Source organism: Theropithecus gelada, chromosome 8 (genome assembly GCF_003255815.1).
Source record: "Theropithecus gelada isolate Dixy chromosome 8, Tgel_1.0, whole genome shotgun sequence".
Lineage (NCBI taxonomy): Eukaryota > Metazoa > Chordata > Mammalia > Primates > Cercopithecidae > Theropithecus > Theropithecus gelada.
The window spans coordinates 102350886-102368603 of NC_037676.1; the positions used below are offsets into that span (position 1 = coordinate 102350886).

General features: G+C 38.2%; 1 protein-coding gene across 3 annotated transcripts in view; it reads right to left on the bottom strand.

Moving 5' to 3' along the window:
- Window positions 1–17718, bottom strand: part of RGS22 (regulator of G protein signaling 22) — a 152880-nt gene that overhangs the window by 82594 nt on the left and 52568 nt on the right. For all 3 annotated transcript variants that reach the window (XM_025393995.1, XM_025393994.1, XM_025393993.1), the window contains 5 exons: window positions 14867–15041; window positions 9801–9934; window positions 4203–4317; window positions 2305–2430; window positions 1279–1380 (listed from right to left, as the gene is read on the bottom strand). In XM_025393995.1, the coding sequence (XP_025249780.1) occupies window positions 1279–1380; window positions 2305–2430; window positions 4203–4317; window positions 9801–9934; window positions 14867–15041 (652 nt within the window). The remainder of the gene's footprint in view (window positions 1–1278; window positions 1381–2304; window positions 2431–4202; window positions 4318–9800; window positions 9935–14866; window positions 15042–17718) is intronic.

Below are 17718 nucleotides of genomic sequence, written 5' to 3' on the forward strand. Positions count from 1 at the left end.
GATTGGGCAGCTGAAGATTTTTGGAGGAATACTCTTTGTAGTAGTGAAAACATAAAAAAGTAATGCATTGTACTTGAACAGACAGGGGCAATAGGTTAGGAGGAGGAGGATAAATAGAGAATTACAGGTAAAGGATTAACAAACAGAACAGTCAACTGTGTGGTCTCAGAAATGGTGCTAGTAAATTAGATATAATTTCATGATTTCATGGAGACAGATATGGGCTATGTAGGAGCTGAAGTCCTTATTCTCACAGTAAAAAGTACAAAACTTTGTCAGATGATTTACAAAGTATAGTTACTAATGCCAGAGTCAGGGTGGGGGAAGTAACTATGAACATTCAGCGGTACACTATGATACATCAAATAAGATGATAAGATAATAAATAAAATGATGAAGCTAGTTTCCTTAGCATTGTTCAGGGGGAGGTCCTCTGGAATGCAGTTATTCTGGATTGTAAGAATCACTTAAGCGGTGAACAGATATAGAAGTGATTAGCACTTTTCTAGGCTTGGAGAGCCATCTCCAAAAAAGAACAGAAGAGCCTGAAAATAAAAAACTGCGAAAATAAGTCAGCTTGAGTCACAATTCTGTTCCCTTTCCTTCTTCCCCACAAAAGAGGCTATTTTCTCTGTCTCCTTTTACGAGAATCCTCTGTTCTTCCCCGTCTATTTTTTTTTTCTTTCCTCCTCTATTTGGCTTCAGGGTGGTCTTGAAACATTCTTTCCTCTACTCCCTGAGTGTCTGTCTCCTACGCCATGCAGAACTGAAGCCTGAACAACTACATGGGGCTTGCACTGCATACTCAGTCAACATCTTTTCCTGCTCATACCAAGTCAACAGCCTAGTATGTCCAATAGCTGATATCTGCAGGAAGCTCAGAGAGCAACGTTGGTCAATGTCTCTGCTCCCAATCACTTCAATGATTCATTACATGTCCATTCTCAGGGTTTTCTTTTAAATCACTCACAACCAAACCAAAAAGGTATAAATTAGAGAAAAAAAAAAAAAAGAGAGAGAGACGTTCTTTGTCAGAAGAACAAGTAGTTGGCAAGAGAAAATAAAGCAAACCAAATAAAAAAGAGAAAACTGAAAACTCACAAATCATATTATAAAATAATATTCTGCTGACACTTAAATAAAGTAATCCCATGGCAACAATTTAATTGCTGCCTTTTTGCCTGCGATCCCAGATATCTCTTGTTTGGGACTGGACACAATATTCATTTCTCTGTGTACTTAGTGCTTCACATCGAACCAGTATTATTTACTACGTACTTGTGCTTGCTTGCATACTTTAAAAGGCTGAAGTGTTTCCTGGTAGAAAAGCTGATGATAAGCCTGCAGGTCAAACCAAAAGTACACGCTGTTCTTCCACAACTACAGATGGAAAAAGTACATAAATTATTACCACCTAATTATTAAAACTCTTACAAAGCTCTAATTTCAAATATAAGTAACTGTTTAGCTCCTTGCTGTTACCATAAATCAGGTTCCATTTAAGATGGTTTTAATCTTCTATCACAAACTGGCAACACACAAAATATTTACTGATACTGTTGCTGGAAGATTATATTTTTGTATGTATGCCTCTCACATAATTAGTCATCAAAATAGTAAATATTCTAGTTAACAGTTAAGGAGTAACCACGTATTTTGATATATATGGGCAATGTATATTACCGCAGAACCAAACATTACTCTAGTAAATGAACCAGTTAAATACTTTTTTTTTTCTTTTGAAACAGGGTCTCACTCTCTTACCCAGACTGGAGTGCAGGGATGTGATCTCGGCTCACCGCAACAACCACCTCCAGGCTCAAGTGATTCTCCCACCTCAGCCTCCCGAGTAGCTGGGATTACAGGCATGCATTACCACGCCCAGCTAATTTTTGTATTTTAGTAGAGATGGGGTTTCACCGTGTTGGCCAGGCTGGTCTCGAACTCTTGACCTAAAATGATCCATCTGCCTCGGCCTCCCAAAGTGCTGGGATTACAAGCATGAGCCACCGCACCTGGCCAATACTTTTCATTTTCACAAAAGTAAGACTGATTTTTTTTTTTTAATTTTGAAATATCAACTGGAAATAATTTTGCCACCATTCATTGTAATTTGTAATTGTAGGATGAACAAAATAATTATAATTGAGATGCTTAAATATTTACTAAATATTAAATGTGAATTTTCTTATCACAGATGAGAATTTTAACATCAAATATAATTATGTGAGCACTTATTTCGATGTCTCTTATTTTTAAATGAAGTAAAATTATAAAATTAAATTTTAAATAATTCTTTTATACCTTGTTTCCTGAATGCTCGCAGAATTTAGTAAAGAAGAATCCAGCTCTGTTTTCTACATACAAAGATTGCAACAAATTTTCCATGTCAAATCCTCCCAAGGCACCAACATCTGACACCGTTTTAACCTACATAACAAAACAGAAGTCTATTATCCACCCAAAAACACAGTAATTTTTTTATGGCATTACACAACAGGATTTCATAAACTCTACCATGCTGTCATTTTCCCACTGGACTATTTTATTTTTGTACCATATATGTAATTAATGCAGTATGTTTGCATTTGAGAGTCATATAACATTCATTTGTGGAGCCCAACTATAGCCACAGAATATATTATATTATAAACCAATCTGATTTTAAACTTAATGTTGAAACAACTTCCCAGCTTCAATTATTTTCATGTTTCAGGCAAAGTAAGACCATTTTAGGAGTATTCCAAATCCTGCTGGTGGCCTCTTTCATACATATTGAATGTTATTTTAGCCTTGAAGTGCTGCTATTATAGCTACAGAGGGTTATGATGAGAACTATCTCTAAGGCCTCTTGGTGCAGCTCATTAACTATCCTTAGGGGGTCCCTCTTGGACAGTCTCACCCTGTGTAGGTCATGGCCTGCACAGTGTAAATGGCAGTATAAGTTCTCATAAAATTTTGCTGTTTATAGGCTTCTCTGCCAACAGCACTGGCAACCCTCATACAATTTTTGAAACACAGAAAGTTGGCTATTTCTCCAAGCACAGGAGTGACTTTAGAATATGAAAGGGCATCTACTATTCAGTTTAACTCTTTGCTATTTGTTTTACAGAACTCATAGACTACTTCTTTGTAATAAGACAATAATGGCACAAAAAATTTAGGGTTTAAGTAAGGTTCTCACTCTTTTTTTGTCCTACTGCCTCTCCATTTCTCCACCTCTCTATCTGCCTGCTAAACAAATTCTGAAGTGAGAATTTAATGTTTTACTATGTTTAACTATCAGCATTCCAAACTAAAAAAAAAAAAAAATCATTATTTTAGTAGGAAAAAAAAACTAATTAAAAGAAATGGGGTACCATTAGCATAGAATAAAATAAATAGTTACGCAAAATTATAGCTAAGTGTTCAGACTGTATTAGGACTGCCAAGGTTTCTACCTAAAGTATAATTCTTAGGGAATGTGAAGTTTTCCTCTAGAACTAGTGCATTAAATCCACATTATCAGGGTAGCTGTACTGTGGAAACACCCTGCCCTTTAAAAATTCTAGGCTTCGGCCAGATGTGGTGGCTCATGCCTGTAATCCCAGCATTTTGGGAGGGCGAGGCGAGCAGATTGCCTGAGGTCAGGAGTTTGAGACCAGTCTGGGCAACATGGTGAAACCCCATCTCTACTGAAAATACAAAAAAAAATTAGCAGGGTGTGGTGGCATGCGCCTATAGTCCTAGCTACTTGGGAGGCTGAGGCAGGGAATTGTTTGAACCAGGGAGGTGGAAATTGTAGTGAGCCAAGACCATGCCACTGCACTACAGCCTGGGCAACAGAGCAAGACTCTGTCTCAAAAAAAAAAAAATTATAGGCTTCTAAAATGTAATATCAAATACTATTTTTCTTTCAAGTGTCATCATACCAAAACCAGAACACCATTGTCGTTGAAAACAGTAATCAATGCAGTATATAGAACCATGGTACTACAAAAGGAAAACACAGAGGAAATATTTGTGTAAAAATCCTTTGGCAAGGAAAAAAATCAAATGTATTGCTTAGTAAAGATAAAATATTATGATAAATCAATACAAATTCTCTAAAATCAGAAGATATTGATCAGTTAAATGAACAATCAGGTTTATTCAGTCCTCAAAATATGAGGACTCATATTTTATGAGTCCTCAAAATATTTATGAGTCCTCAAAATACTCACCTTAGGTTCTTCTGTATAAGCGTATCTTCTATCCAGCTGGGGCTTGAGACATTCAGAAATGTCAGTAAAAGATGTTAAGTGAATGACGTTGCTGCTTTCTGATACGTGCTTTGACCTAAATTATAAGGATGAGAACTAAAATTATAAGAATGAGAACTAACTGATCAACAAACAAATTCTGAGCACTTTTGGTATACATAGCACCAAATCTTAAGAGTACTTCTGAGCAATGTGACTCAGGAATAAAAGGATAAACATCGTTCTAGCCCTGAAGTGGTGGTTCAGAGAATGAGTCATAGTTATATAGGAAGACAATTCTCAAAATAACTACTGGTTAGATGAATTCAAGAGGGTTTATTATAGATGCCAAATGACTGGGATGGATAATAAATATTTTGAGAGGGCAAGAATGAGAAATTCCTTCAACCTATATTAGTAATTTAAAAATAAAATATTTATTTGTGTTTTAATAAAATTCAAAAAAATTTTAATGTGTTTTAGAGGGGCTCCTTAGATAGGAAAATAGTGAGCAATAAATGAAGGTGGGTATGGAAATCCTTGTTTAAAAGGCAACAAAGATAATTTGCTTAGGGCAAGAAGACACTAACACTAAAAAGTGAACATTATATACTACATACCAAGCACTGTGCTAGATATAATTCATATTATAATATTTAATCCTCACAGAGGTGAGATTCATAGGGAATTATATAGATTAGTTTGGGGTGAAATAATGGAAGACTTTGGAGTTAGACTAATGACTTTGGACATTATCTTTTTCTATTTTTTTATCCAGCTCCCTCTCCCACATCCACGCTGTAATTATTCTAAAGCCTTATTTTCTTGCTCCATAAAACATGCCTATTCTACCTTGCCAATATACCTCTACTCCACTCCATCAGCAGATTACCTTGCAGTTTCTTCTCACACAAAACGTATGTACAACATGCTTCAGTTTCCGTTTCCTCATGTAGCAGAATGGCATGCTTCTACATACAGTACCACTGAGATTCTGAAAAAGCTAAACATTAACTTTCTAAGACTCCCTTACAGCGAGACATAGCCATGAGACACAGTTGTGACTAATGAGATACAAAATGAAATGTGCTAGGGAGCTTCTGAGAAGCTTGCTTTCCTGACAAGAGGGAGAGGGTTAATGGAAATTGCCCTTCCTCCTCCACTCTGACTTGAAAGCCTGATATTAGGACCCGCAATACTGCTGACCATGAGGGAAAGGCCAAGAGCATCACAAGGATTCAGGCCCTAATCTTTCTGATCTATTGTACCAACACTGACAGTTGCCTATCATGGGATTTCTTGTTATGTGAGAAAAATCAGGTCAATTCATCTAAGCCATTGTTAGTTAGGTTTCTGGTATTGGCAGCTGAAAGCATTCTTGATATGAACAACAAACATATCCACCTGTACCCATCCTTACTTCTTTCCATGTTGTCTCAGGAAGAAGCGCCCCACCTCCTGACCATGGTTAATCTCATTCCCTTGGCTCTTGAACCTGTCCCTCTATTCTCCTTTGAATATGGAGACCTTCATTTTTTCTCATATATCATCAGCTTCTTCATTTCCTCTGGATTCTATTCTATGCATATCAACAGTCTCAAGTCTTCACCTTAAAAATACTCTTTCTGATGAGAACAAAAACCTTTAGCTAGACTAACCAAGAAAAACTTTTAGTGGCTGGGCACGGTGGCTCACGCCTGTAATCCCAACACTTCGGAGCCCGAGGTGGAAGGATCACTTGAGGTCAGAAGTTCGAGACCAGCCTGGTCAACATGGTAAAACCCCGTCTCTACTAAAAATACAAAAATGAGCCGGAGGTGGGGGCGGGCACCTGTAATCCCAGCTACTCAGGAGGCTGAGGCAGGAGAATCACTTGAACTCATGAGGTGGAGGTTACAGTGAGCCAAGGTTGTGCCACTGCACTCCAGGCTAGGCAGAGTGAGACTCTGTCTCAAAAAAAAAAAAAAAAAAAAACACGAAAAACAAACAAACAAACAAAAATATTTAGCTAGACTAACCAAGAAAAAGAGAGGACTCAAATTACTTAAATCACGAATAAAAGAGGATACCTCAATACCAACCTTACAGAAATTTCCTAAAGAGACACAAATTACCAAAAATTACTCAAAAAGAAAGAAAACCTGAATAGACCTATAGCAAGTAGAGATTAAATCAATAATTTGATATCACCCCACATAAGTAAAAGGGCTGGGTCCAAAAGCCTTCACTGGTGAACTCTATCAAGTACTTAAAGAAGAACCAATATGCAGTTCTTCCCAAATTCTTACAAAATTAGAAGAGGGAGGGGACACTTCCCAACTCATTCTGCTCATTCTGGTTTTTTGTTTGTTTGGGGTTTTTGTTGTTTGTTTGTTTGGGTTTTTTTTTTGTTTGAGAGCCTCACTCTGTCGCCCAGGCTGGAGTGCAGTGGCACAATCTGGGCTCACCGCAACCTCTGCCTCCTGGGTTAAATGTATTCTGCATCAGCCTCCCGAGTAGCTGGGATTACAGGGTGCAAGCCACCATGCCTGGCTAATTTTTGTATATTTAGTAGAGACGGGGTTTTACCATGTTGGCCAGGCCGGTCTCAAACTCCTAACCTCAAGTGATCCACCCACTTTGGCCTCCCAAAGTGCTGGAATTACAGGCATGAGCCACCATTCCCAGCCTAAAATTCTTCCTTCCCTTGGCTTCTATGACACCACTCTTTCCTTATTTGTACATCTCCCATCTCTCAGATTACCCACCCCCCCCTTTTTTTTTTCCAGATTACCCTTTCTTGGTCTTCTCTTCAAGTTCCTTATTCTCTGCCTTTACTATAAACCTTGATAACTTAGGTCTCATTATATACTGCTCTTTCTCTCTCTCATGATCATCTCATCCATGCCCACAGCTTCAACTATCCACTAAAGTGTAATGCTTCCTCAATTTTCTACTTGTAATTGATCTGTCTCCTGGGCTCCAAACCTATATTTCAACTGTTTTGAATATGTATATCCCAATGTATATCTTAATGTAGTTTTACATTTTTTATTTAGATAAAATTCACATTGTCAACACACAAAAAATTCGGATGTAGAGAAACTGAAACCCAATATAGTTTCATCTCATCCCTGGAGTACTGGCTGGGCTTGGTGGCTCATGCCTGTAATCCCAGCATTTTGGGAGGTAGGAGGACTGCTTGAGGCCAGACCAGCCTGGGCAACATTGTGAGAACCCAGCTCTATGAAAAAAAAAATCAGTCAGGCATGGTGGCACACACCTGTAGTCCTAGCTACTTGCGAGGCTGAGGTGGGAGGATGACTTGAGCCCAGGAGTTCAACACCATAGCACTCTGGTCTGGGCAAGAGAGTAAGACATCTCAAAAAAACAAAACAAAACAAAAGAATACCTTAGGCTCTATATTCCTTCATTCAACAAATATTAATTGAACACATACTATGTGCCTGATACTGTACTATACACTGGAGCATTCACCTAGGAAGCATGCCAAATTAAAATCATCTGCCTCCTCCAGTCCTGCTTTTCCTCCTTCTGAGAATAACAAATTCACAGAAAATAAAGTAGAAGTAGTTCTTAAACATATTTAAAAATGTTCAACTTCAGTCAAAATAAGAAATACTGTTTTTAAAATATATCTGTTTAGCAAGGATAATGCACACTATGTTGGGAAAGGAATGGTTAAAAAAAGGCACTCTTATATATGCTGAAGGAAGTATAAGTTGTTATAACTCCAATGATATTTTATATTATCTAGCAAAATTTAAAAAGCACATGAGCTTTGACTCAAAAATTCTTTTAGGAAATTATCATATATATGAAATATTATGTATATATTCAACAAATATTAATTGTTGAATTAATGTTGAATAATTCAACTTTTCTCTCAACTCATGCCTGTATGTCTTTTCACTTGTTTCATCACCTGAAAAATGAAGGCAATGCTTTCCTTACGGGGACATATATATATAGATGAAATAGAGCAATGTAAAAGAATATCCACTATAACACTGTTTGTAACAGAAAAAAATAGAAACAATGTCATGTCCATCAATAGAGTACAAATGCAAAGTATGGTATAAAATGAAAGAAGCAGACATAGGAGGAGGCAAGTTGACAAGAATAAGAATCAAAGTAGATTACGGTATATCTATTGCTATAGCACAATCACTGCTATGGAAAAAAATCTAAGATATTTTAATGAAAATTTAAAATGAAAAAACAAGGCACTAAACAGGTGCATAGCATGCCACTATTTTTGTACTATGTTTATATTTCTAATTTTTAAGAATAAGACAATTTCAGTAAATTACACACACAAAACCCTCCAGTTGTTCTTGAGTTCATAGAGAATAATCTCGATTATTTAAAATGACAGATAAGAAATTTCACATTCTGAACCTCACTTATCTTTTCAGCTCATCTCCTACTTTTTCACTGTAATACTCTATACTCTAGCCATAACAATGTATAGTTTTCAAAATTCAGCTTTTCTGTCAACTCCTGCCTATATGTCTTTTAACTTGTTTTATCACTTGAAAAATGATGATAATGGCTTCTTCATGGGGATGCAGTAAGAATTAACAGATACATGTGCCTTCAGAACACTGTTGCAATTTTTTGAAAAAAGAATTAATTTATACAATGCAAGCAAAGTTTCAATGCCACAAAAGCTCATTAACTGCTACTTTTGGAAATGGCAGAGAAGGTGATTTGGATCAACTTCAGGTAGAAGGCAACTAGATAAGCTGAAAAAACTTACAAAAATAAATCTGCTTAAAGGCATCTGAGTGCTAACAATGTAGTCAAGAATAACTGAGCCAAAACCCAGAGAATTCACAGAGGTGATTTCGGCATTTGAGGCTGCTTTTTCCTGAGGGTTTGCTTATGAGAGTCAAAGACACTGGTAAACCCTTCATCCCTCTTTTTTTTTTTTTTTTTTTTTTTTTTTTTTAGATGGAATCTCAATCTGTCACCCAGGCTGGAGTGCAGTGCAGTGGCATGATCTGGGCTCACTGCAACTGCTGCCTCCCGGGTTCAAGTGATTCTCATCCCTCAGCCTTCCAAGTAGCTGATACTACGGGCACATGCTACTACACTCGGCTAATTTTTTAAATGTTTTGTAGATATGATTTTACTATATTACCTAGGCTGGTCTCAAGCTCCTAGGCTCAAGCAATCTACTTGCCTTGGCCTCCAAAATGCTGGGATTACAGCCCTGAGCCACCATGTCCGGTCAGTAACAATGACAATATTCTTGAGAGTCTTATGAGTTCTCAAATTTGAGAACTATAGAATTATTGAATAGAGCCAAAAAAGAATTAGAGGACAATCTTCTCAGAGAAGTCTTGAGAAGCTGGAGATCAGAGGCATCGATCTCCTTGAGAATTACTAACATCTGGAACTCTACTCCTAATTTAGAGTACTCATGCAAAGTATAAGCCTCTAATACATATCACTGAAAATTAAGAACCCATGTAAAAATATCAAAGTACTAGTTTTTAATTTTTGTTTAGTTTTTAAATTCTCTAAAAATCTTAGTATTGCAGAAAAGCACTTGATACAAAAAGTTGCACCTACCCTTTCTCAATCACATGATCCTTAGAAGAATCTGGATACAAAAGTGTACTCTTCCAGGGCTTTTGAGTTGCTGATTTTACTCCAGGTGATTTATTGGAAGACTTGGGAGGCTGTGATAAGCTGAATTCTTCTTTCTAAAAGATGGTAACATAATGAGCAAAATGAAAATAAGAGAGAGAAAAAAGCACAGCTCGCACCTATACCTCAAATTTATTCTGATCACTAGAGTACTTTTTCTTTCACTCTGCCTCCTACAATGCTTCCCATTAGAATATAAATTTTTTCCTTCTCCAACTCCTACTTTTGCAAGCAGCAAAGTGAAATCACACAGCAATTTAGACTATAAAAAAGGAAGAGCCAAAGGCTTATATCCTTACTTCTACCATTGTGAAAGAAGACTCTTTCCTGGAGAGAGAACGTTGTAAAAACTATTCTTTTTTCTATAATTGAATAGGTATTAGAGCTAGATGTATGTATGTGTGGCGAGGGCTTGGGGGGTGGTGGTGTCAGCGGTCACAGGGCAGGCAAATGAAACAAAGATACCCTTGGTCCACATAAGAAGGGCTCTATATCTTAACAGTACTATTTCCTTCCATTTTGGGGCATTTTTTTTCATGGTTATTTTTCCCATTCTTAAAGAGTTATTTATGGTAAAAGTTAACAATTTAAATCCAGAATATGAAATGCATGGATTAAAAAAATTATAAACAACTAAATGTCCAAATGGAGAATGGGATATACATAAATGTAGCATTCTATAATACTTAAAAGCAGTAGTTACAAAAATGATGGCACACATGGATAAATCCTTATGATAAAACAGATAATCAGAAAACAAAAGTCTAAGTACAGTAAAACAACAAATTCACAGAAGAAGCCTAAAAGAAAATAAGTTAGTAGTTGTCTGGAAGTAGGTGAGATTAGAAGTGATTTGTCTCTTCTCCAGTTTCCAAATTTACCGTAGTTTTATTATTTTTTATAATTTCAAAAACAAACATACAAAACTTTTCTAATATGTCAACTTCCATTAGAATATTATATACATTGCAAGAAAGCAAGGAATATACTTATAATATTTTATTATCCAGAACAAACAATAAAGCCTTATATATACTCTATGTAATAACTACTAATAGTTTTTAAGAATTCTATAAAGAAAATTAATAACAAGTATATTCTATATATAACTTCCCATATATAAGGGCTTACATCTGTTTTAGTAATTCAGAACACAGCATGACATTAAACAACACTCTGTAAATGAGAGTTACCACAGGAGGCTGAGCTTATTATTTAAAGTAGATAATACAAAAGTAGCCAAATTTATAGAAACAGAAAGTAGAGTGGTGGTTACCAGGGTCTGTGGGGATGGGAAAAAGGAGAGTTGGTCTTTAATGGGAAGAGTCATATTTACAAGATGAAAAAGTTCTAGAGATCTGTTTCACAACATTGTGAATATAACTAACACTACTGAACCCATACATATAAAAAATGGTTAAGATGACAAATTTTATGTTATGTTTTTTACCACAATAATTTTTTAAGGCTTCTTAATAAATAAGGCTTCTAGAGATCTGTTTCACAACATTGTGAATATAACACAACTGAACCCATACATATAAAAAATGATTAAGATGACAAATTTTATATTATGTTTTCTTTTTTTTTTTTTTGAGATGGAGTCTTGCTCTGTCGCCCAGGCTGGGGTGCAGTGGCCGGATCTCAGCTCACTGCAAGCTCCGCCTCCCGGGTTTACGCCATTCTCCTGCCTCAGCCTCCTGAGTAGCTGGGACTACAGGCGCCCGCCACCTCGCCCAGCTAGTTTTTTTTTTTTTGTATTTTTTAGTAGAGACGGGGTTTCACCGTGTTAGCCAGGATGGTCTCGATCTCCTGACCTCGTGATCCGCCCGTCTCGGCCTCCCAAAGTGCTGGGATTACAGGCTTGAGCCACCGCGCCCGGCCATATTATGTTTTCTACCACAATAATTTTTTAAGGCTTCTTAAAATAAAAAAACTAACATATCATATAGACAAAGGCCTATATTAGACTTTTTGAGCTTGCTGGCTTAGGTGAAAGCTAGAAGTAGCCAGAAAGTAACTGATGGGGATGGGTGGGGAAACAAAAACAAAACAAAACAAAACCTAAGAAAGGGTCACAGTGGATTGTAGCGTAGGGCGGTATAAAGGAACTGCTCTACAGCATGAGTGTGATGGTGGGTACACAATGTATACTTTTGTCCAAATTTACAGAACTATACACTAAAAAGGTTGAATTTTTCTGTATATAAGTTATACCTTAGTTTCTGTAATGGAAAAATAAAATGGAATTGAGGTCTATTCCTTAGAGTATTTTCTGCCAAGGAGAGAGAGAGTGAGATCAGAATAAGTTGTTCAACTAGAAAACATCAATGACAGCATACGGTAATAATTTTCAGGAAGTCAAATGAAGACAACAGATGAGAAGTCACGTTTATACCACTTTTTCACACAAGCTAATCTCTGCCCACTCCTTTGGCATTGTTCTCTTCTCTTATTCGAGTTCCTTTCATTAACCACGTCACTTATTTTTTCTTCCCCCTTTCTTTTCAGCTTGATAATGTTGTTTGTACAAATGTTCATACGTTATCAGATGATGTGCTTCCTGTACTACAGCTCCAAGATGAGGAGACATTTGTGCACTAAAGTGACATTAACTTAAAATGTGGTCCCCAGAGCAGCAGCAAGAGCATCACCAGGGAGAGAGCTTGTTAGAAATGCAAATGAGGCCGGGCGGGGTGGCTCAAGCCTGTAATTCCAGCACTTTGGGAGGCCGAGGTGGGTAGATCACCTGGGTCAGGAGTTCGAGACCAGCCTGGCAACATGGTGAAATCCCGTCTCTACTAAAAATACAAAAAAAAAATTAGCCGGACGTGGTGGGGGGTGCCTGTAATACCAGCTGCTTGGGAGGCTGAGGCAGGAGAATTGCTTGAACCTGGGAGGCGGAGGTTGCGGTGAGCCAAGACCATACCATTGCACTCCAGCCTGGGCAACAAAAATGAAACTCCATCTCCAAAAAAAAGGAAGAAAAAAAGAAAAGCAAATGAATCCTTGGGTTCCACCCCAGGACTACTGGATTTTGATCTCTGAGTGAAGCCTAGGAATCTCTATTTTAACAAGTTCTTCAACTGACTTTTCTGCTAAAGCTTGAGAACTACCAGTCGATAGTAGTGCTTCACATATGAATCATCTGAGAATCTTAATAAATTGCAGCTTCTAAAATGTGTCTCTAATGTTCAGGAAGGGTTGAGAACTTCAGTTGTAAGCCAATCCCCTGATTTTACAAAGTAAAATTCTGACCCATTCCAGATCAATTAAATCAGAATCTCTGAAGGTGAGACCCAGGCACTGGTATGTCTGAACAGTTCTTCAGGTGATTCTAATGTTTCCAGAGTTAAACCACAGACAGGGTTAATGTCCCTCCAGCTCTAAAACACTACTTGTAGAAGTAAAACTTTAAAAACTGCATGATATATCTTCCTGCATTTTAAAATAAGACATCCTGAATATAAAGCAATCTTTCCAAGAGGCTGTATGTGACTATATGGCCAATAACAGTTAACATGTGACACCTTTAAGGGCTACTATGACTAATAAGGCTCTTTACTTCTGAAACACAGGTAGTATCTACAGTTACTACATCTCTATGCCAAAATGTAGGGTTATTTATTTCTTCTCTACAAAGTTAGTTAACTTTTCTTCTCTTTTTGAAGTTTTCCCCTTTATGTTTTGTACTGTTTTCCCCATTTGAAAAAATGCTCACGACTTACAATTCAGCTATTGCTACTTCTCACTCATTCATTTAATTTATACTTACTCAGCAACTATTATGTGCCAGGCACTGTTCTAGGCACTGGTGAAATGCACTTAAAGAAAAGTTCTTTACATTCTAGTAGGAGGTAAAAGACAATAAAGAGATAAATCACATTGTAATAAATATAGTAAAGCAAAATAAAGGAGGGCAAAGGGTGTAGATAGTGATGGAGGGTATGTGAGCTATTCTACATATGTGCGCTTATATAGAAATAATAAGCCTCAAGAATAGCCTCTCTGATTAAGTGGCACTTGAGCAGACACCTAAAGGAAGTGAGGGGAAAAGTCATGTGCATATCTGGAGGAAGAGTGCTCTAAGCAAGGCAAACAGCAAGCACAAAGCCCTGGAGATTTTTCTGTGGTGCCTTCAAAGAAGAACAAGGACACCAATGTGGTTGGAATGAAGTAAGTTAGAGTGGTAGGAAATGAAGTCAGAGGGTTAGCAGGAGCTTATACAACTGTGTAAAGACTTTGGATTTTATTCAGAGTGAAAAAGAAGACCACTGGAGAATTTTGAGAAGATGAGTGGCATGATTTTATATATATATATACACACACACACACACACATATATACACACACACACATATATGTGTATATATATGTGTGTATACACACACACACATATATATACACACACACATATATATACACACATACACATGTGTGTTTGTGTGTATATATATGTGTGTGTGTGTGTGTGTGTATATATATATATATTTTTTTTTTAGTTTGAGACGGAGTCTCGCTCTGTCGCCCAGGCTGGAGTGCAGTGGCGTGATCTCAGCTCACTGCAAGCTCCGTCTCCTGGGTTCATGCCATTCTCCTGCCCCAGCCTCCCAAGTAGCTGGGACTGCAGACACCTGCCACCATGCTCGGCTAATTTTTTGTATTTTTAGTAGAGATGGGGTTTCACCATGTTAGCCAGGATGGTCTGGATCTCCTGGCCTCATGATCCACCTGCCTCAACCTCCCAATGTGCTGGTATTACAGGCGTGAGCCACCGTGCCCGGCCATGATTATATATTTTTAAAGGCTCACTTTGGCTGCTTGGTAAAGAACAGACTGTAGGTTTTCTTATTTCCTAAATGTTGCAGCTTGTACATTAGCAACAATCACAACAAAGCTTATAATGAAAATTATCAGTGCACAAACACTCAAGCATACATATTTTACTACAAACTTAGTAGAGATCAAGGCATGAATGTACACCCTACCTGGATCTCAGGTATCTGTGGAATGCAAGATTTGGGTCTTAATGGCAAGAGGGTTGCCATTTGTGGAAAAGGGTCAATATCCTTCCTTGGTTTTGCTTGACGGAGGTGCCAGAATTTCAGTTCAGCACTAGCGTATTTTGTTGAGGGTGAATGAGTAACACAGAATCTTGGTGCCCTGTTTGTTGGAAAAATAAATGTAAGATTGAACTAAACAATAAGCCTCAAAAATGAAAAGCCTACAAAATACATAATAGCTGTGCTCACAATTAAGTCTTGCCATACTCCTTTTCTAATAACTTCTACTTCTTTCTCTACTGCCTAGCCTTGAAAAAATATTTTTCTATGATATGTCAGCTGCCTGCAATTCCATTCACTCACATAAAATGGCAACATACATTGGGAAAAACATCATAAGTAAAATTATGTTCAAATTATTAGCTGCTTGATAAGAAAACTAAAAATATAAAAATTCGCTGGGCATGGTGGCGGGTGCCTATAACCCCAGCTACTCGGAAGGGTGAGGCAGGAGAATTGCTTGAACCCAGAAGGCGGAGGTTGTGGTGAGCCAAGATTGTGCCATTGCACTCCAGCCTGGGCAACAAGAGCGAAACTCCAAAAAAAGAAAGAAAGAAAGGAAGGAAGGGAGGGAGGGAGGAAGGAGAGAGGGAGGGAAAGAAATCTGTCTATCCATAAAGGAATTTTTTAAACAACTTACAGTTTCTAGTAAAATAAATAAGAAATGTACTTGGGATAATTTTTAAGCACTTTGGCATTTATCTATAATAAAAAAATATAGTAGAATAAAATTAACATTTAAAACATATAAACTTTTTTTTTTTTTTTTTGACCGAGTCTTGCTCTGTCGCCCAGGCTGGAATGCAGTGGTGCGATCTCAGCTCACCGCAACCTCTGCCTCCCGGGTTCAAGTGATTCTGCTGTCTCAGCCTCCCGAGTAGCTGGGACTATAGACACTTGCCACCATGCCTGGCTAATTTTTGTATTTTTAGTAGAGACAGGGTTTCACCGTGTTAGCCAGGATGGTCTTCATCTGTAGACCTCGTGATCTGCCCACCTTGGCCTCCCAAAGTGCTGGGATTACAGGCGTGAGCCACCGTGCCTGGCCTATAAACATTTTTATAATGCTTAAGTATGCTACTAAAGTAGGTTATAACGCATATTATTTATTTTCAAGCTTTAAATTTGAAGGTAAGAATTAACTTTACAATAATTTATATAAATCAAAGACCAACATTACTGCCAGAAACTTAGAGAAAATAGTGTTAAGGCCACACTTAATTGGATAGATATCATGGTATTCAGTATGTGGGCTAACACTTTATTGGATATAGGGTTAACTCCAGCTGTAAGAGCCTGCTGGTAATTGCTTCTTGGACCAGGTCTTCCCCTTAATGCCACAGCCCAAAGACTAATTCTTATTCCATATTTCAAGGCCTGGTAGAAAATTACTTCCCTTTAAAATAGGAAGAATGACTATGCATGATGGCTCATACCTGTAATCACAGTATTTGGGGAAGCCACAGTGGGAGGATTGCTTGAGGCCAGGGGTTCAAGGCCAGCCTGGGCAACATGCCAAGCTTGTCTCTACAGAAAAAATTTTTAAATTAGCTGAGCATGGTGGCATGTTCCTGTAAGTCCTATCTACTTGGGAAGCTGAGGTGAGAGGATCACTTGAGCTCAGGAGTTCTAGGCTGCAGTGAGCCATGACCATGCCACTGCACTCCTATCTGACTGACAAAGTGAAACCCTGTCTCTAAAAAAATTTCAAAAATTTTAAAAATAAAGTAAAATAGGAAGAAGATGGATATCTCTCCCAATATGAACACAGATTGGGAGTGAAAGAGAATCCAAAGTCCATAATTAGTTTAGGATCAGAAGGCATTCTGTATAGATCTCTGCGGTCATTCTACGCTATATTTCGGAACCTTTACTTGCAGATTTGGAAATATTCAGAATTACATATTTGCATGTCAACCAGTAAGGGGGCATATCTGTAGACTTTTATCAAATAAATCATACATGGGATGGCTGGCAGAACTCCTCATGGCCCATGGTGATGGTGGTTGTGGGGTAAGGCTCCTCCACCTTTGGAAAGGGGAGGGAACAGTGGGAAGCACTACAAGTTATGCTTTGAGTGTCAGCTCAGCCACAGTACAATAGTACACCAGGTAGATTTCTAAGGTGCTTGACTCTAGTCCCTGACTCCTGGATGGCAACTCTGGACCCACCTAGGGCCTGCAAGAACTTGCCACCCTGAAGGGAAGGACACAAGCCTGGCTGGCTTTGCCACCTGCTAATTGTAGAACCCAGGGCTTTGAGCAAACATACACAGTAGCCAGGGAGTGGTTACAGCAGGGTTTGGGCAAGACCCAGTGCTATGTGAGCTTCAGATCTGACCCAGCACAGTCACAGTGGTGGTAGCCACACTCCACTCCCAGCTTTAGGTAGCTCAGAACAGAGAGAGAGACTCTGTTTGGGAGAAAGTAAGGGAAGAGAACAAGAGTCTCCACTTGGGGTCCAGAGGATTCTCCCGGATATTGTCCGAGACCATCCAGGAGGTACCTCTATGAGTTTGCAAGAACAGCAGCATTACTAAGCTTAGTGTGCCCCCTAAAGCAGATACAGCTTATATCACAATACCCACGTCCTTTCAAATATCTGGAAAGCCTTCCCAAGAAGGATGGGTACAAACAAGCCCAGGTAGTGAAGACTACAATATCTACCTGATACGGTTTGGCTCTGTGTCCCTCCCCAAATCTCACCTTGAATTATAATAATTCCCACATATCATTGGAGGGATCTGATGGGAGGTAACTGAATCACGGGGGCAGGCC